Here is a 21,660-nt window from a genome sequence, read left to right as displayed (position 1 = left end):
CGAATTTCTGGAAAAGTGATCGGGTGGATATCGAGGAGAAAGTCCTCGGTCGCAGGTATTGGAATTGATTCCATGCAAAACAAGGTACAATCGTGCCAGTGGGTCCGTTTCATCGAATGACACGCGGTAGCGGCACTTCTACACGTTGTCCTCGAAAGAGGGTCACAGCCTTGCTTCCGGTTCTGACATTGTCACCCGCATAACAAACGCCCGGTTGCTTCGCGGGGGCCTGAAGAAATGGTAAATCCTCGGAGATATAAAAGGAGCGCTTTAAGAGAGAATTAAATGCGATTAACATTCCAAGCAATGAATCTCTCGATGTTCTCGAGAACGATCGATATTGTGCCGAAATGTTCAATCTTACAAGTGACAAGTTGTTTATTCGATTTATAACAAACACGAGTATACGTTTGGAAAATTATAAACCACCTCTGAGTGAATATAAAGCTAGAATTTTGCATACTGTACACTAAATAAATATTGTGCAACAAAATGCAACAAAATAAGCTGAAGAGAGATGAAAAATTGTCTTGAAAAAAGTTATGCACATTTTCATTTTCCAAATGATTTTCATACGGTCTTAAAACAAACGACATTTTGCGTTTTAATTATTGCCGATGTTTTGACTGACACCCATCCTTCTTTCCACTTCAAAATGACGCGGGTTTTAACCGTACGGAAAGATAACACGTTGCACAAACCGCACTTCATGTCACATAATATCAACGATAAGGAGCAATCACAAAAGCGAACACGCAATCGGCCACATGGAAAAAAAACTGCAGACAAAGGACCATAAGCACTTCCGAGAGGAAGTCTCGGATTTTCGTCGAGCACTTCCGGCACGCGAGAGATTCACTGTAAGCCATATATAGTTCAAGTTAGTCAACTCCATTCGTTGAAATGAAAACAGGAAGAGCGCATCGAAAATTATCCGCTTCAAGGTTGCCGTCACAATTGGCTGGAACGAATCCAAATCGAGCGGATCGATAAAAGTAATTCCAAGATGCTCGAAGCGTGAGGAAAGAGTTGTTTAATTTTTTTAAATTAACGTTTGAACGAATTGTTATAAATTTTGAAATCCCAGCCAACGTAAATCGCAAAGATTAACAGATAGTCTTTCACATTCAATTCATCTAAAATAAAAAATATAAAAATTATCTTTAGCTTCAGTGAACATTATTTCGATTCATTCGGGCTTTCCCCTCTCCCCAAAAAGAAAAACAATTTTCTGTGCTCGTATGGCTAAATAAATTTTGTCTCTGAACTTGAGCTGAACAGCAAACGTGTTGAACACTCGGACATTATTGAGACATCCATCGAGGGTTGACGTTGTTTAATGATGCTTTTATTGATGCATATGAGCATCTTTAATATTTTGATTGTGTTCCAGGGCCTTTGCAATCATCAATCCATCCCTGACATCAACAGTACTGAATGAAGGCGATGGCTTCATTCTGAAACTTCTTTCACCGAGGACTGTAATGAGGGCGGCGGACGGTCGCGAATTATACACCCATCTCCCTTTATTATTACTTAACGAAGCAATCCGTCATTAATTATTCATCAGCACGAACAGCGGAGCGTTCTTTGGACTAAACCTCTTGTCCGAAGACATGCTCCAATTTCTCCGAGATTCTAGTTCTCATACGGCAAACCATATCTTTATTGCTTCGTCTTGTCTCATCTTTCCCTGCGGGAGGCGCTTGGAATGCAAGCATTAACGAAATTCTCGTCTTCTCGCTCAGGTCACATATTTTTCTACGGTTAATCATAAGGGAAGAATGTGTAATACTTACGACACGACTGCATCTCGTCGCTATTATCAGCGCAGTCGCCACGATAGTCGCAGACGAGAATGGACTGGATGCATACGCCGTCGTTGCACATGAACATGCCATTCCCGCAGCCATCGCCTGTAACAGAAAGCATAGAACATTAAGGAATCGGCCGGGGAAGCGATATCGCTGCCGTGATAGGTGAAAGGTTCAATGCCTGCCGCCGGGGAAACTCCGTTTCTAGGTGTAACTGTTGCAGAAGGGAGGCTTCTTCTAAGTTCGAGCGAATCGTCACCCGATGAACTTTCGCGCGGCGATCGATTTCGTCACCTCGATCGCTCGCGGTCTAACAATGCGGTATTGGGGGCTACAATTAAAGGCAAGACGGTATTTTCATTGAAGACAGTCACGAAACACACAAGGAACACTTTGCACTTGTGTTCAAGTCGGTCCTCGTTAAACCATTTTTGTGTCAAACTTTTAACGTGTCCGTGTGTTAATTGAACATATTGCGTTTATGTTATCTCTATATTCCGAATTCCCGGATAGCATCAGCGAGTTTAAGAACCGGACGGGTACTAGAGTACCCGGCTATAAAAATTACCCGGTTTATACCAACAGTACTGGTACATACTTAGCGTGCGAGTTGCACGAATTGTTCGCATCCACATCGCTCGTTGGCAAAGAGAATTACTGGCGAAATAAAGTGAGATGACGACACTGCAGAGACGGTGAAACCAGTCGGAACGTAGGGGACGCGACAATTAGCAACGTCTACGAGGCAAAAATTTCTCCTTTAATCGCCGCTCTGACATGACCCGCGAGCGGAAACGCGCGATTCCCAAAGGTAGTAGCCAAATTCGTAGGCGGAGATTAAGACGACGGCAGTACATCCGTCTTCGTGACTGCGACAACAAACTATTCTTTATTAGATTCTAATTAGAGACGCGTGTACAGATTGTAGATACATTTTTATCAATTCCACTTAGAAATTATATATTTTATTAATTCTCTGTTTCGTCTAAAATATATGTCACGATAGTTTCTAAATTACAGTAGCTGTCTAAAATGGATAGGTTTTCGCAAATTGTCTTCCAATGATCGCGCAATCAGTACGATCTATAAATTTTCATAATTTTGGAGGTGGATTTCATTTCGGTAAAATTTATAGCTCATAATTAAATATAATGATATTTAATGTGTTAAAAATTATAATTTGTTTTGAATAAGGTCAGGTTCTATTAGTTATATTATGTATTAAAATTAAACGTTAAATATTAAATATTTCGGTAACAAAACTTTCGATTTACATTTCTTTTCATTTATTTTGAAAAGCAGCAGTTCAAAAATTCGTACATTTTTACAATATAACAGCATAGAATATACTGATTATTCCGAACGGTTTCAATTTTCAGACACAGCATCCGCGTAAAGGAGATAAGAAAAGATACGATAAGGAGGGACCGTTTCTTGTCTCGGTATTTTGTTTGCAGGTGGCTTTGTTCGCCGACAAATGAGGGAAGCGTCATTTACATAACGACGTTCGTGAAAAATTCCGCGTCGTTATGCAAATGCGTCCCTGTTGATATTCGAATACCGTCACTGAGCGGCTTGATGATGATGACGCGTTGCTTGAATTATTAACAATAACAAGGACAACAATAAACGAGTTTCTGCCGAGTGCTCAAAGCCGGAATAAACAGTTATAATTCGAATTTTCCTAAGAGTACTGTTCATCCTCTTGTACAGTATATATTATTATCTAAATTAAACTTTTCTTATTTCGGCTCCCTTATAAAAAATAAAGAAAGATATATGTGTACTTGGCTTATAACAGTTGCAGCCGATTTTAGAGCAAGAAAATCTCTTTGTTTATTAATTCAACATGACAATTGAAAATATGACAAATGTAAAAGACAGATATTTCGACCTATTTGAAAAATTGCGAAAATCGGCCTGCAGGAAATCCGTAACTTATTCTATAAACTTCTCCAGCTCATTACTGTTCCAAGTAAAGAAGTATCATTTTCAACCGTCCTGTTTGAGATAATGAGCTTTACTCGGCTGGAGACTATTTTTATTTCGACACGCGTTTCACAAGTTCACTTCGCCACGTTTTGAAAGGAAAAATGATCTCCTCTTCTAGAAGAGCCTATCGCGCCGCAACGGCAATCGAGGCCCATTTACGGATACTTTCCCATCGCGGGAGGATCCTTGATTGATCGTCCTTGGACGAGAAAGCGATCCTGTGATTGCTGTGCAATCGACTGACGGGATTAATGTTGAAAAAATCGGTCACGCTCGACAAACACGAAGTGTGATACATACGTAAATGGAAAATACTGGGCGAGTGCCTTTCGATGAGGACTTTTTTCCCTAAGAACAAAGACCGTAAATTATTGTTGTCAATATAAATCGAATAGTTTCTATACCCAATAACCAGATATCCGCTGAAATTCACAGGTATTAACCGGATACTCGGGTACCACCCGAACTAATTGGATACCCGATACCCGCTCGCGAGAAGAAAAATCGCAAGTAATACTCGGCTAATGTTCATCTACCATCTGTTGAGAATTTTCATAGCAACTGATTCGCATCAGCTGATTTTATCTTTCACTCTTCTAAGATACTATATACACCAATGGCGATACCCACCGGAAGAAATTCAATACGAAAGTATTTGTGGTGCTATTTACAAAAGGACCATTATATTCTTTAAGCGACACTTTCGAGATCACATTAGTGAATTTAATCCGTCAACGGCAGAGCGCAATAAACGAAATGAAAATATAATTCCTGAGCTTGTATTCTCGCATTAGTATCCAGATTTTAGGATTTTAGTCTTCGTTGCCAAGACCGCTGGTTCCGCGAGAGAAACGCGATCGTTTCGGGCGACAATCCATAAGCAAATCGCTAATTTTGGAGATCATACACATCGGCCGATCATTACTCCACGGCGTTCGTTCAGCGACGAAGCATAGATCGCTGGATCCGTGAAGGAAAGTGAGGAGAGCAGAGAGGAGGTGAGAGTAGAGGTGTGTAAGTAAGACCGCGTTTGTGTATTGTGGGTGTTTTACCATGACAAGGGAAGACATAACAGAGAGAAAGATAGGGGAAAAGGGAGAGAGAAGCTGCGGTCGATTAGAGAGAGGGAGACAATGAGAGTAGGAGAGAGACGCGATGGCACTAGAGAGGAGAGCAGAGGAGAGGAGGTGGCCCCGGCTTGGAAGTGCAGCGTTCGTGCCAGGCTGCGCGGCCTGGTACGGACAGAGAGGCGGCAGCAGTCGGGAGGGAATGTGCATTGCGGGGTAGGGATGCAAATATCGAAGACAGATAGCGATATACACTCGTGCGAAATTTTTTATTCCTACGATATTTTCATAACATTCCCAGCTGATCCCCAGTAATCTCACTGACGAAGACGAAAGAGACACGGCCTTTTCCGGAGACTTCTCGTAAATAGGCGACCGATCTCTCGGATCGCATCTTTTCAAACGTACCGCTCGGCTTTACGGGATTGAGAATCCATTGAGAGAAGAACAGAATTCAAATTGGAAAAGATCCTGAAGCATCGGTGAAATTTCAAGATCCCTCAGTCCTGAGACCACGGCGCGGTCATTTCGCGGGAGGACGTTTCCCTCTTCCGGCGGAAAAATGTGAATCCAAGCGCGACAACGAGGCAACGCTGAAATTGCGCAAAGTTCTTGCGAAAAATATACCAAAGATGGTGCCCGGTTGTTCACGTCCGTCGCTCGGACGTTCCCGGCTATGCGGGAAGGAAGTGTGGAAATTCCGTTCTGAAACATCCGGCGCGAGAGAAACAACTTGCGGGCACGAGTGAAAATATACAAGATCAACGCGGCTGCTTTTAACGTTAACGCAGTTCCCAACAAATCCACTTCACCCTCCGCTCTTCGCTCCCCGCGTCTGCATCGCGCCGTTATATAACGCACGATTATATCAGAAATAGAAGACCGCGAACTCACCGCTAGATGCAATCGCTCATTTGATAACTGTGTAACAATCGCGCGAACCGGTAGTACCATGCTCGCGCTTGGGGAGCAAGAAAAACAAGAAAAACGAATGAAAAAAAACCTGAACGTATCGCACTGCGCAACGCTGCGGAGTCGCGGGAGCGAGCTTAAATCCGATACATGCGGCTGGGCAACGTCTGTCCTGCCATTTCCACCGTGTTTCCGGCTCCGTGTACCGGGCTTTAGCAATGATATACTGTTAAATAACGTAACGAGTATGCCGACACTCGTCCTATGACATCGGCACGCGGCGCGGCGTTCACCTTCGCGCTCGCGTGAGAGGCGGATGCTCTTTCAGCAACGCCGTTCGTACCAGACGGTGCAATAGCCAGCCGTATGCACCGCGCGCATCCGACATGTCGCGTGTTTTCCACGGGGAAAACCAGCCACCTCTAATAACGGCTGGATACGCGGAATCGATTAGCGATTTCCCTCCGTCCGTTATCGGCGGAAAAGCGAAACGTCACCTGACGAGAGAGATGACGGTCGAGCCAACTTCTACTTCTGACTAGTTTGTCGCCGCCTGGAAGAAAGGATCGATGTTATCACGAGCAACGGGTAAGAGGAAAACACGCACTGGCTGCGAAGGAATCAGCCGACAAAGCGAAAGTATCGATACCTCGATACGTATCGGGGTATCGTTAGCATAACGGAGTGGCCGGCGGCGGTTACGCAAAACGACGATTAAATCATCTCGCGAAAGGCCGCTGCATTCCCGCGTCATTATCAGTGTGATTATTTAAGAATACCGGTATCGGTAGCATTATTGCATCTCCGTCAAGTGCAGCGAGATGCGCGATTCTGGACGATTCCGTTTTACGGAAGAGTTACCCGAGAAGAATGCTCGCGTAGAGCCTTGAATTCACGTCGGACGCGTAAGTAATTTGTTTCTCGGGAAGCAGTAATCATTCTTGGTTGACACGGTTTCTAAAGGGATTAAGTACCGTCTTACAGTGATGTAAGAATCATAAAGCTAATGTAACCGGACAAATAAGCGCAGGTGTGAACGAAAAGTCATATCAAAATACAATCCGACGGGCCGGCCAAATCCCGAATGAAGCCCGTTGATTTCGTTCACTTCGAGGCGCGAATCCTCTCATCCCTTCGCCGATGAGTTAAGATGGATATTATTTTGGAAAAAAAATATGTTGCCAGACATTCCATGTGATTTGTCTTTCGGGAGACACCGATCGATCCTGGCTGACACAATTTCGAAAGGGATCAATTGTCATATTGCGGAGATGTAAGAATCATACACCTAATATGAGACAAGTAAGCACACAGGTGTGAGTGAAAAGTCACGTCGAAGTGCAACTCGACACGACGAAATCCTGGACGAAACCTCTCGATTCCGTCCATTTCGAGACGAACCTTGCTTCTCCCCCTGCTGGATAAGACGGGCATTCTTTTAGAAAAAGACATATCTCATTCCCACAAGACCTTTTAGAAAAAGACATATCTCATTCCCACAAGACCTTTCCCGACGACCACCCGGCGTAAAAGCCCACATCGAGCGCGATCCGAGCTTGCTGGCGGATGGGTCGATAAAAGATATATATATTTTTTCCCCTCAGCTTCTTCCTATCGTTCGAGCATTCTTTTCCGACGGCAGTCCGAGAGATCGACGCGATCGGTTAGCCGCGCACTCGGTTACGGTACAACCGGCGCGGTTTAAAGAAGCATCCGAAGAAATCTTGGACGCCGCGCGGCCTGGATCGCTAATTGGATCACTCGGATCAACGAACGCTGCGCGACACATATATCACCAGCAGCCAGTGCCATTCAGCCACCCGACATACACCGAGTTCGTAGTACGTACAAGGCCACGGCAGACGAATGCTCGATTGATAGTCCGGTGAAGGGAAATCTGCCGTGGCCTCCGGTTCACGACGCTGATCCTCGTCTCTCTCTACGGTTAGGTCATACATCGGTGAAGACTATACGGCTGTCCAGAAGTTATGCAAAGCCCGTGCTGGAAGCGCGCTGGGTGTGTCGGGTCAAATCAGGTTCACGACGCCTCCTTTCATCGAGGCGAAATATTGGATTAATTTGAAATCACTTCGCAGGGGAATTAGGAAGATGACGCGATCGGCTCGCGAGTAAAAGTATCGACCGTCTTGTTCGACGCATCGAGAGTTGAAGTACTGATCGAGTGGAATGAAGCTTCGCTGGTACGAAGTCTACGATGTATCATTCGTCCGAAGGATAGCCGTTGACGGGATGCTGAAAACGCCTGTATTATCGACCGCGAGTGTCACTTCCTTTCTCCACACATCCGGACGGTTTAACGTCTAAAATCGGGATGGAAGAGTCTGAAAGACGTCTTTCAGACGCTATGTCGTCTGGCTATTCTCGGTATTAGTCGAACAGAATTACGAAAGCCTTAATATGTTAAGAAAAAGCACATGCAAGTTAATAAATAGAAGAAATATCCAATTTGCAGGGGGCGGGAGGGGGAAACATTTCTTTTATCAGCTTTTGTCTCAATGTGGCGTCTGGGATCGTCAAACTGATGACAATCACTCAATATGGCGTCTGGGATATCAATTGATTACAATGTTTATTTCATACGAAACTCGTGCTGTTCATATATATGAGGCGAGATCGTCTCACCACGCGAGCTTCCCATATGCTGAACCTTCAGAATCGAGTTCCGAAGGCTACAATGGAAGAATGGTTTGCGTGAAAAATTCTGCACGCATGTGTATATATATTCCACTAATGACACGAAAGATAAAGTGGAATAGTAGATCAATTAGATAAACATCGGGCACGTCGAGCTGTCCATTCCTTTCTCTCGACGTGACAATCTTATCGGCATTTTTAATATTCCGTCTGGATAGACGGATTTCCTTAATTAATTAATCCCGAAACCTAATGAGTGTTATGCCGAAGTAGAGATCGCATTCTTCGGGATTGGCCGGATTCGTTCGATGTGTGAGAAAAACTCAGGACGCACGAATATCGAAGGCGCCGAGGCGCGCGGTAATTAGCACTCGCAACCATTATGTAACTGTTCAAGAGGTCGCCAAACGATCGCAGAGATTAACCGGCGCGCTTCAAGAGCGATTTTCGGTAGTTACGGGCGATTACCGCGATACCGCAGGGAATTGCAAGTTTCCTTCAAAGCCAGAACTGGTTGCGTTCGGGATACGCCAACGGACGGCTGTTTCAGGTTGGTTAATCGCTTTACTTTGACTCACCCGGTAGAACGAGCGACAGGCTGTATTTTACGACAGGCTGATGCCACTAAATTTTCGTGTGGCGTTCAGAAGCCATTGACCTTTCTTCATTTCTATGCCACGTCGTGTGACGCTAATTTGATTACGCACTATAAATTATTGGACATCTTCTTCTCTCATTTTGATGAGAGAAACTTTGATGAGAGATTCTGGGCTCCCAAACCTTTTAATCTTCGTAACCTTTTAACGCCGAAATTAATGCACAGAAGGTGGAATTATATCGACGAGGATCGATCAAACGTTCATCGATAATGCTGTTTCTCCTTTGATTTCGAATACCGTCCCGTCCAGAACCAATTAATGCTGCGTATCGTTCAATCTGCCATAATCCGTAATTAAAAGAAATAATGGATCCATAATTTTATCTGTAAAGTAGCACGAGTCAATAAGCATCGGCACATTACGTGATCTTATCCAACCCATTCAATCATCCCAATTAATCTTGAAATCATTACGAATAAATCTGAATGCGCCATTCACCGCCGCCGACTAGGTAACACTTCGACGCCGTCGATCTAGGAGAAAACGGTAGGAAAAGATGAAAATAGGATGCGTCACTCATAGATAAGTTACATTGCAAACATTATATCACAAGCTAATACAGAGTTGTTATCGCCGTCAAGAGGATTTCTTCCTCCTTCGCTGCACTCGATGCACTCGCTCAGCGCGCGCGCGTACTAGCCTCGCCTTCGATTCGCCGCGCTCATTCGAGCGCAAATCTGCATTCAGTCAAGGTTTAATGTCCTGCAATTCGGCGTGTGTATGTACAGGTGGACGCATTCGTGTGCATACACTCGACGTATCTCGCACGCACACCAGCGCACGCGAAATGCACGCTCGTAAGAGACCTCGAAGAATTCGCTGAGTATAGAAGTCGCCTGCTAGAAGCGAATCTAGACTGCGGACATCGTACATATATACAGGGTGGCGTAATTCGAGCATATCCATCGTGTCACCACCGATAAACATCAAGGCCGGATCAGGAGAGATTATCCTTCACAGGTGTCCTGCTACCTACTTCTTCGTAGACATTATTCTTACGTCACCATGTAACGTCTCATGTCTACGTAAAATTAATTGTCCCTTTTTGACAAAATGCGAGAAAATGTTCGCGAACTTCGAATAGGCGGATTCGCAGAGGTAAATTTCAAAGAGGCTAATGCAGATTACAAGGACTTATTCTTCGTGTTATTGAGCAATTTTTTAAATTTTTATTATGTGAAATATAAGAAGTAAATATCCCCCTTTACTTGTATTTATCAGATAGAGTGCGAGTGGGAAGTATTCGTTTATACTTTCTGGGATTCTAAAAGAATACCGGAGTCTCTCCTAAAATTACAATCGAAACTGCCTATTATTTTCTCTTCTCTTCCCCCTCTTCTTCCCTCTCCTCTCCTCCTCGCTCTATCCTTCTGTTTGTTTCACTCTGTCTCATTCGGCGAACTTTATATCGCGATTCGTTGAAACGCGGAGAGCCGTTACACTCGCGCACTTTGAGTTCACTTCTGGTCTCATGGGTGAAAGTTGATGTTTCCCACGCAGGGTTGGCATCAATTTGCCACTGGCTGGAAAAATCCGTCACGATTTCTCACCGATATGCAGGCGACCCTCGGTGTACGGTAATTCACGATAAACAGAATTACAAAAGCCGACAAGTGGAAATGTACCGTTTTCTGTTCGTTCCGTTGTTCAAAATACTTTGACGTGAATGATACCGCAAGAATCGCAGTGAGTCACAGTACCTACTGGTACTGTCGATATAAATTGGATAGCTCTTATACCCGGATACTCGAGGCTCCACTCGGCACTCGAATTCGCAGGTATTGCTCGCCAGGTATTTGGAGCCAAAAATCGCAAGTAATATCCGTCTGCCATCATTTATTTTTTGCGGCCGCTGATTTCACAATAACTGATTTTGTTTTCAGTTTCTCCAAGGTAACGTACGTTAATCAACTTCACTCGAATACCTAGCAAATGTTCACATTAATCAGATACCCGGAAAATACGTGAAAAATTCGGATGTACGGTGATAATACCAGAGTACCCGGATACCCCGACATTGACTCTACTGATTTTTACGGCTTGACAAGCAGAGTTCAGGTCAGATAAGTTGAATAAATTTCATTAGCGCGAATCCTTTCAGATCCGGTTGCGCGGGCTACTGTAAGTGAATAAAACTGAACTGGACTGAACTGAACCTACCAATTCATTATCTCATGTTGAAAATTGTATTATCTAAATCACTTACGATTTGCTTATCGGTGTCGTTTAAAGCCTATTACGCAGTAGCATACTTCTTACATGGCTTCTGGCGAATTGTGTGCGTATGTAGTATTTTATATTGAGAAAGTTATCACGATCAATATCTCGATTTCTATTTACTTTCAACATTATGTATACAATTACAACGTGTTAGAAAATTATTCTTAATTACTCAACATTAATTTAATTCGAGAAAGAAAGGATAATTTATTTAATTAATTATTTCATCAATCACGCTTTTCTTAAGTAAGATCTTTGCGAGACGAGCTTTTCTAAATTTAATTTCGCGATCGCGCGAAAAGACCGTGATGACTAACACGTCTCGAGGCGGCATGCAGTAACAAAGTTCATCCGTTACCTTGTATATAGATAGTGTGAAATCGTTCGACACGTTCGATAAATGCCTCTCGCGACGAATTATCTGACGCGTTCCTTTTTATCGAGTTATTTCGCAATGCACTCGCATACTTCCTGCAATTAATGACATCAACTCAACTGCGCGCTGATAAAATACAAACTCGATCTTACAGTAGGAATTTGCAACGAGTTTGTTTATGAAATTGTGGGAGATTGGCTAATGCAGATAACTCTTTGTAACTGCGACAGAATATATTTTACGTCATATTCCTTTATAGTAAATAAACAACAAATGATTTACGTCGTTTCCGCGGAATGTTTAAGAATCATTCGACTTTTCTTGAAAATTGCGCTTTGAAATTTTTGCCTCGTGCATGTGTGAAACATAACAAAGGAAAACGCAGCAGGATTACGCTCGATGTCGAGACGTCAGCGAATTATTGATTCAAATTGCAAAATACAGACGCGCGGTAAACCGACGTCAAATTGAAAAGTTCCGGTGAACGAATACTCGAGAGTTTTCGAAAATACGGGCACGAATGGGCAAAAAACTCATTTCAGACATTCACACGAAAGCGCAGACCTTCCGCCTCCGCGTAAATCAGGACGAGCAGCGACACGTAAACAAACGGAAATAATTAAATAATTAACGTATCGCGATCCGCGAGACGTCTCGGCGAGCGAGCGACCGTGCGAGAGGTTCGAGCTGCGTCGAAATCAGCGGTGAATCGCTTCATTCAGTCCCCGTTTCCGCGGAGGAGAGGTAAATTTGTTGACCGATAATTAGCACAGGGTAACTAACGGCCCACTCCGCCGTCGAGAGAGCAGAAGGCGCTCGCGCCGCTGCGAGAGCAATAATTTAATATATGCGCGTGGACGGGCACGTTCTCGCAGGTGCGAAGTGCCTGTGAGTGCCAGGATACAGAAATAGGTGGTATACGGTCGGGCGTACGTACGTACGTACGAACGCGTAATCGTGTTATACGCGGTATATGTACCGGGCGGTACGATCGGACGACGAATACGACGACGACGATGATGACGACGACGAGCACGACGGGCCCGACTGGAGAGCCAGGGTCCCGCTATCCGGTCGGCCGCTAGGCCGAGGTGAACGAACCTGAGCCCGCCTACTGACTTTACCTGCCAGCTTCGAAGAGAGCCCAGGCTATCTCGCCGTGAACGAATACGAGGAGCGAGCCAGGAAAAAGGACGACCACCGGAGAGCGGTCGGCCCTCTCGCTCGCACTAAGAGTTCCCTCCTCACCTACAAATTTATTCGACGCCTCGCACCCGTCAGTCCACGCGACGCTACGAACCGCCCGTTGTTTTCCAACGGAACCCTCCTCTGACAACTTTTGAAATATGTTGGAGAATCACCTTGTTTGTACGGCGTGTCGCAGACGGTACGCATGAGTATTGCCTTTTTTCTCTATTGATTTTTTACAGCATTTTTTAACACACAGAATTTTACAGAATTTTATAACACACATATATATATGTATATATATATATATATATATGGAATAAATAAGGACGCGAATATATGTAACTGTCACTTTCTTGGTATTGCCCATCGTCTTAGCTGTCGTGACAATAAATTCGATACGCCTCGGCGTAGCAACAATCGATCAATTGTGCGTGGCAACGTCACGTCTAGACTCCAACGCAAATGAAACCACTGCAATCGTGTGCGTAACTATTAAGCTAATGGTTAAGAACGCTGGCAAAAAGAAACCGAGGTCTCTCACCGTGGATATTATATTGCAATTGATATATTATTTATAAATAGGAACCGGTCTTCCCCGCGAAGCTTGTCATTGCCGATGTTTTATAAGTGCTGCTATTACTTGCTACCTTTTCGCCCGCCACGTCACGGTAACTTTGTTACGTTTTCTTCCCTCTCGTTGCACTCGTTTTTCCAGCGGTTCGTTCTTCCGTCAATCGACCGCCGTTGTCTATTCGCCAATCATGGCTCCGTGAGTTTCCGCCGATGCCGCTATACGATTTCGTATTCAGGAAACGTCGTTTCCTCCGACCGCGAAAAAAAAGCTGCCGCCTCGTGAGACTGAAATGAAATTTTCCCCGGGAAAACTGCGGAAAGATCAATTGTCACATTAATTTAACGTAATGAAAAATTAACGAACAGCCTGAATCTGTTCTTTTTCTTTCCCTCCCCCTCTCTCTTCCTTTCGTTTATTTTCTGTTTTCTAGTGCCGATCGTAAATCAATGTGACCTATAAAAGTTTTGCGGAGGCGATCCTTAACGGGACTTGAAATATAATCGACGAGATAATTAACTGTGCGCACTACACAAAAATGTCACGAAAGTCTAGACTACTAGCTCGTTATTTTACTTAAGGAAAAGAGAAAGAACGTGCATGTACGGTCGCGCATGTTTGGCGCGCGCGATCGATTAATTAAGTTTAATACTGAAAATTGAAAAGTCGCGTCCAATCAGATTTTTACTGAAGAGAGATCAGATCGGCTCTACATACGCCAAAGAATCACCGACTGTTCGAGGGAAAGAACTTTCTCGCCTTCTGCGCCCGCTACGGGAATCAGAGCTTGCAAACTCGCGGCGCTCTCGAGTACGAAGGTCGTTTCGTTGACCCACTGATTCGTTCCACTTGCTCCACCCACGGCCCGCAATGACGTATGCAAGCTTTTTGTAATTACAGAATGTCCGGATGCCGGAATTGATCAAAAGATCATTATAAATTAGCCCAGAAGTATAGTAACACTCAGCGAAGAAATAGCTATCCTTACCCATTTCAAAAGATCAATGTGATATAATTATCTTACTTTTTTTTAGATCATCAGATTATAATTCATTACTATATCAATTTATGATCGTCCTCATTGTTGCCTTTGTTATTTTTGTTATCGTTATTAATGTCGTTGTTGATCGTACGAAATTAACAGAATTCAAATATATATAAATAAAATAGTGTTTCTTTTTATCTTTAGCGTTCCTTTTATTTGCATGTGCGTACACGGGCGGTAAATGTAAATAGGTAAAGAGAAATCTGTTAAATTGCAAGAAAGAACCTACCGGTCGGGTTGATAAAACTTTAAATGGGCGACATACACTGAATTGAGTAACGAGTTCATCGCCGACATCAGAGATTTAATTTAGTCAATCGTCAACATATTGATATTTACCCTCTGACGCTGCCGGCATTATCTTCGCGATTGCGTGTATCACGTACGCTGCATGTGAGAGTGTGTGTGCGTGTGTGAACCGCGTGAACGAAAAAAAAAAGCTTCTCTTTAATGTCGCTCGCCAAATAACTTGACGCGGATAACAGAGTATCGTGCGTTTCGCACCAAAATACGCCGCTAATTAATCAATTAAAATTCTGCCTTGCAATCAGAATTTTCGCATTGGGGAAAACAGAAAGGAGAAATATACGAACTTGAATTCAGATGTTTTCATATCATGGGTATTGAAGTTCTCTTCAAAATCTTTAATATAAATCCAATTTCAGATTCTGTCATCGCGTCAAAAGTTGAGCTCCTTTGTTTTCCGTTTCTTTCAACATCTAACTTGGTTTGAATTCATATTACCATTTTTCCCAATTTTCCTGATATTTTTTCACCGTTTCACTTATAGAAAGACAATCTTATTCTTCAGTTATTATATTATTGGACTTTCAGCGAAGTTTACGTTCTCAACTCGCGATGCCTGAGAATCGTAGGTAATACAGAAGTGATGCTGCGCGACCGAAACATTTCCTCTTCGCCAGATGTTCCCGAGCCTCCATGAGGAATTCTCAGATATATAGGTCGTTTTCCTATGCGTTACCCTCTACCCGTGTCCTTAATACATTACCGGTTCCGTTCAGATAAACCTAGCCGCTCACAATGGATCATCGATCGGGCGTCAGCCTGGTTTCTCGATGCTCCCCGGGAAACATAATCAGATTGCTCTCTCCCCCTTTTCAGATTTCATGGCATCAACATTCCAAATTATACAGACTTGCACGAAAGTCCCAATTAAAGTATGTTTCATTTCAGCTTATGGAAGAACGAGCGATACTCAATGCCTAGCGAGGCGCAACGCACGCGGCCAACAATGCGTTAACCGCACGAAAAGCACGATTAATAGGTAAGATATGGAAACATGGGAGAAGCGTGGATTAACTGATAGAAAATTTGGTGATACTGTCGACTTCCCCGCGAAGTCTCTCTTTCGTGAAACCGGTTTCCGCCTCCTCTACCTCCTCCCCATCCCCCTCTCCATCCCCCGCAAACATCAGAAAAAAGTAAACGTAACCAATTGCACCACGGTAACGATGAGCAGCTAGTCAAGCTGGTATCCAAGCTGACGAAAAAAAAAAAAGTCGGGCCAAGGTTGACCTTGGTTCCGTTGGATAGCAGCTCCAGTCTTTGGAATAAGGATTTCCGCAAAATTTAATTTGGAAAGAAAGAAACATTTATTACCACTACAACGCGATCTATTTCTATCGTGCACCATCTCTTCTGCATAATATTTAAACGTAAATATCATTTTGGAAATTCTACCGCATTTCTCGTGGAAATTGTGCTTAACGTTATTTTGAATAATCCTGCTTTTAAATTGAATATTAATCTGAGATCGTACGGTGTATTTGATATTTCTTTGTCGTCATGTGTTGTGTCATTACGTTTTATTTGAATATGATACAAATGAGACATGTTTTGAAAATATACGTCTCATTTAAATCTAATTATTCTTAATCTCATCTTAATCTAGTTATCGTTACGCTAAATTGCCGAATTTCCATTACAAAGTAATTATAAGGTCACTATAAAGTAACGTTTTTAAGTCCCTCGAAGCGTTATTAAAAAAAAAAAAAGAAAACAATCTTAATGATTCCCAAATGTGCGGGGAATTGAAATGAATTGTCCGGCCACGAAGAGGCTCGCTTGAAATTCCAAATGATCCTCCTTCACTTCGTACAATGCTTGAAGAAGACCGTACGGTACTGGACGCCGACATTTTCGACGTAAATCAGTCCGGAAGTAATTTCGTGACGAGCATTTTCGTAATGAACAGGCTGCTTTCCTGGCGAAAGCGGATCCGTCGGCGGCAAAAAAAGTCGCAAGTTTGAAAGAGCAGCAAGAGACGCACGCGGAGGGTACTCACCCGATCTAATGGCCGTGACGTCAGTGACGCAGAGGAGGACGGCGAGCGCCGCCGCGACGGCGAGCATCGTCCTGGTAGTCCATCGCGCCCCGACAAAGTCCTGGGCAATTCCGGAAGCGCGTTCACCACCGGAAGGGCCAATGCGTGGCCGCGCAGCCATCGCACGCCGTCGTGTCTCTCCTTTTACTTCGTGTCTCGCTCTCTCTCTCTCTCTCTCTCTCTCTCTTTCTCGCGCTCTCTTTCACCCGCGCTCTCTCGGGGGAGAAGGGGTATCACAGACACGCACTTTGCACGCAGGTGTATGTCAAGTGTGTGTGTGTGTGTGGTGTGAATTCTCCGGTGATCCTCTCACACGTCCGCCGAATTTCCCGAAAACGAAGAAACCGAATTTCCGTCCCCACGCGCAAGAGATGCGCGCGCGTAGAGAGGCCGAATGCGAGGAGAAACGTAAGAGGGTAAATTTAAAAAAAAAATAAAAAACGACTACGCGGCACGAGCGAGCGCAATTCAAATCATGGCTCGTGCGTGCAACATGAACGCGGTCGCAGCCCGCGAGCGACTGACGCGGCGCGCCAGACGAATCGAACATGGCGCCGTCACGTCAGCCATCCCCATTCCCCGTGGCGGGGATGGTCGGTTCGTATACGTCGCCGGGGTTGGTACGAAAGAACGCGCGAGTCGAGCTCCAATTTGAACATTTCGGCGATTCGATCAATATTTACGTCAACGTGAAATATGATATATATTGAATATGATGATATCTCATGTTGCGAAATTATATTATGAAATATGATAAATGTGAAATATAATACATATAGTATTTTGGAAAGTTTACAACGTGTATTTATAGTTCCACCGTTGTAACGGCACGATTCAATGATTCCCGAGTAATTTGCAAAATATAGTTAACGAGATTGCTTACATCTGGCATAAACATCTTTTCTAACAATCTTCGCGCACATTATGCAGGCGAACGTGCGCTTTACAATATTCTTATCGTGTGTCTTACTTACCGCCGCTCTTTGTAACGACACGTACTGTTAATGTATTGATAATATTCGACGCATTGTCTCTCTCTCTCTCTCTCTTTCTCTCTTTCTCTCAGCACGTTGTAATCAAGTAAAATAACGATTTCATCTTTCCTTGTTAAAAGTAACATCTGTAAGAGATTTACAACATATAAACACATAGTATAATTAACATATATTAACATACTAATATTTTCAGCATATCAAACGTTAATATATAGTTGTATTGTGCAGTAAATATATAAGCTATAAGCATAAAAATAAGAGATGACAAAACATCGGATGTCTCTCGGCGAGTGAGCGTCGTTTTAAAAATTAATCCAATTTGGTAGTCACGAACGACGGTAATTTCTAACCTGCGAAATGAAAGTCGAAAGAAACGCGCGACTTTTCATGGGCCCAGTCCTAATTCAGACGGCACACGTTTTGTGCAATTACACGTCAAAAGAGGAAGAACGATTTCCGTGGAACTTTCACACGATGAAGGAGAAACGAGCAACGCCCGGTTTCTTTATTTCCCTGGTAGTTAAAGTATCTTTTATCTTAAGTATCTTAAAATCGGTTAAGCAAATCGGTCGCATGAATATTGAAAAATCATGCGGACAATCTACAGACGAACTTAACAATATGTTCGCTTTAATCTCTGCATTTCTCTGTGCATGTTCGATTTTTCTTATCTAAATTTACGTGCATTTGTTTACACTTAAGACGTGTTCGTCGCTCTCCTTTCTAATTCCACACTTTTTACTTTCGCGTCTCTCTGTGTTGTCTCCTTCTCTCCAAAAGTGAAATATTTATAACTGTAATTTCACATCATACATGAGACTCCATCCAGTCTATTCTAAACTGTTTGCGACGCACAAGCCGTTTCATATTTATACCTGCAATTTGCATATCATTAATTCGTGCTCCCGTCGCGCGATCGGATGGCTATTATTCGCAAACTGCGTCACAGCAGATCTGGATTCTCGGAGTGCTGGATTCTTCGAGAGCTCACCTTGAAGCGCTCCGCGCAGGCTGGCACGCGAATTTGGAAAATTCCGCGATGTAACTGAAAATTGCCGGGCTTCCTCCTTTTCTCTACGTCGGCGGGCACTTCATTACGGGAATATGCGAGAGCGAGCGCGACGAAAGACGCGACCGATCCATATGATGACCGGCCGCGTTCGATGACCGTCTTTAAATCCGGCGGGACGAACACGAGGAAAATTGTCGGAGATGATGCCACCGGTTGACCTTGCCGCCTGACGAAGCGCATTTTCAGACAAATTGGCTTAATTGACGTGCGTCGTATCGGGCTCCGTTGCGTTACGGAAGTCGAAGAACTTTGCAGAGCGACAGCGCAGGTATTGGTTTAATAATGGACCGATTGCCGGTGCATCGCCTATTTGTGCTACTTCGTCGAACATCAAAATGAACGTTTATAACTCCTTAAGGTAACGAAACCTTGGGTAAATCCGATTCCTCAAATCTCAGACTTCCGTGTTTCAAATGTTTATATCCTTGAATTTCTACAGCTCGCGAATCTCTCACATCTCCCGGCATCGCGGACATCTCGATTCGATCATTCGCCGGGATTCCTGTGATTATACCAATTCCCTCGAATTCCCTCACTTCCTGGACTCTGCAATCTTTAATTCTCCGGGTTATTACATTCGGCTCTCGGGTTTCACAGAGCTTGAATTACACGGAATTCTGGGTTAGTATTCGCGTTACCGCTCCTTGCAAATTGTTCAAGACGATCGTTTCGGGTAAAGTACGCCTGATATTCCGGAGAGGTGATTAGGATTCGGGTTAGGCCGATTGCGCTCGATCACCGTTAATGCGCACACGCCGCCCTTTCGCCCAGGGATTCCGCGGAAAGACCCATCCTTTCGACTCGGCCCGATATACGTTGCGCATTTTCTCGCGAACACGTTTATTAGCGACGAACGCCGCAAATGCCACAGCCGCTGCGCGACCTTTTCCATTGTCCCGCGACGTAAATGCGCTCGGCCGCTCGCTCGCTCGGTATCGTACAGTCCGGAGCGCCTCCGAGACATCCGGATCTCTCTCCGGACTGCTGAGTCTAAGGCTCTCCTCTCGGCCAGTCACATTCGTAAAGCGCAGAATCGAGTGACAATGTTGTCACAAATGTATGCGCGACAGGGTATCTCGCCGAGCTAACTTTCATCTGGGAATTCTTTAGCAGTTATACAGGAAATGGCTCTTCTTTTTTTTTTCAACAAGGATCTTAAGTTATAATTCAGTGAGCGTAGAATTCGCGAAAGACGTCGCAAAGACGTCCAAAAGTTGTCCTTGATCCTTCAGGCGTCTTTCGAGCATTCTTGCTCATTATCGGAAGCGAAATTTCACGGGGAAACTCCTAGCGCATCTTTGCTTAATTGAAAGAGAATATAAGATCTAAACGGGCAGTGAATAAGTAATCTATTGTCGGTGGGACCGGTCAATAACCCTGATGCAACCTACTTTAAGCGTTCACGTGTTGGAAGCGGCCGGAGGAAGTAATCTCTCCCGGAGTTGTTACTTCCGACGCGATCTGGCCTTGGAGAAATAAGATCGGCGATACGGTCAAAGGTTAAGTCGCAACTTCGCGACGCGCGGCATCAACTTCATCGTCGTCGCTGTTAAGTCCGCGCGGATATACGCGTGCGCACGAGTTGCGTGCGCGAGCGAATAGATGAGGGGCGAGCGAGACGAATGACGAGGGAGCGAGGGAGAGGGAGCGAGAGGGAGAGAGTACGAGCTGGTGAACGGAGCAGGAGGGTGGAGGGGGAGAAACGGGAGAGGGAGATGGTACTTAGTTATTTTGCTCGCGCGTTCGTGGGATTGGGTGTGGAGTTGTATGCGCGTCGGCCGGCTGGTACGGACAGGTACCAAATGCCACAAGGTCAGGACTCGTACACAACGTAGAGAGGCCTGGTGCACGATTCTCTCCTCTTTCGGCCCGGAGAACCTCAAGGACCGCGGCAAGAGAGGGAGGAAGAGGGAAGCGCTTCGCGACGCCACGCGTCGTATCGCGTCGCGCCGCGTATCGCCGTGACGAAATTGACCCGTTGACGACGCCGACGTTTACAAAAGCAAATAACTCCTGTGATACCCGCCGTAATGTCGAGTGCGCATCTTTACGCACCGCCGTACTAATGTATGCGTTAGTACATATACTTTGCGCAAGACGCGGCAGCGCCTCTGCAACTTTTCTCTCGATCGAGAGAACAGATGAAATCTTGTTGTCGATTTCAAATACACGCGTATATCGCACACAGGTGATCTAATAATTATTAATAACGTTCGAAATATTTTCGAGTATGTATCGAGTTACTTTGAACAAGCGAATTGCACGAAACTTTAACACAATGTAACAACTCTCATTTGACCGCACACTTTTAACAGGAAATGTGAGCTTCGGAAAGATATTTGAATGGAATATCGTTCGATATCAGTGCAATTAAAAAACTCAGTTAATTCCTGCAATATATATAAACAGTCTTTTTATTTATCAAGAATTATTATTAATGAAAAATTACATAGAGCAGTGCACATTTGAGGAGTGTTATATTCAATTAAAAAACATCAAAAATGTTAACTGCGAAATATGTGTACGAGCGTCTTAAAGTTAGTGTATTCAGTCATGATTAAAAAGTCACGCGATTTACCGGCATCATCGGAAAGTAATGTCGACGCCGGGTAGGCGTGACGTCAGGAGATTTTAATGCCGGGTCATTATTGCCGGCACGTTGTTTTTACAGGACATTTAACAGATTCGTCGCACGACTATAGCCTGAAGACTCTTGGTCCTGTGTTCAATTGTATGCCATTATATCT

The 21,660-nt window shown here is 44.2% G+C and overlaps 1 protein-coding gene and 1 long non-coding RNA gene across 2 annotated transcripts in view; both read right to left on the bottom strand.

The window, feature by feature from the left end:
- LOC106748094 (low-density lipoprotein receptor-related protein 2) overlaps positions 1-17,352 on the bottom strand; it is a 40,672-nt gene extending 23,320 nt beyond the window's left edge. The window contains exons 1-2 of the mRNA XM_014626297.1: positions 16,808-17,352; positions 1,800-1,916 (exon numbers count right to left, since the gene is read on the bottom strand). Of these exons, the coding sequence (XP_014481783.1) occupies positions 1,800-1,916; positions 16,808-16,967 (277 nt within the window). The 5' untranslated portion in view covers positions 16,968-17,352. The remainder of the gene's footprint in view (positions 1-1,799; positions 1,917-16,807) is intronic.
- Positions 17,353-17,634: 282 nt separating this feature from the next.
- LOC106748080 lies at positions 17,635-19,648 on the bottom strand. Its single transcript, XR_001374716.1, has 3 exons — positions 18,833-19,648; positions 18,192-18,716; positions 17,635-17,966 (listed from the first exon to the last, which is right to left on the bottom strand). It is a non-coding gene; the product is annotated as an uncharacterized LOC106748080 (long non-coding RNA).
- Positions 19,649-21,660: the final 2,012 nt, after the last annotated feature.

The sequence above is a fragment of the Dinoponera quadriceps genome, unplaced genomic scaffold (genome assembly GCF_001313825.1).
Source record: "Dinoponera quadriceps isolate SergipeBrazil2010 unplaced genomic scaffold, ASM131382v1 scaffold2420, whole genome shotgun sequence".
In the NCBI taxonomy this organism is placed as follows: domain Eukaryota; kingdom Metazoa; phylum Arthropoda; class Insecta; order Hymenoptera; family Formicidae; genus Dinoponera; species Dinoponera quadriceps.
This window is presented reverse-complemented; position numbering and strand designations above follow the sequence as displayed.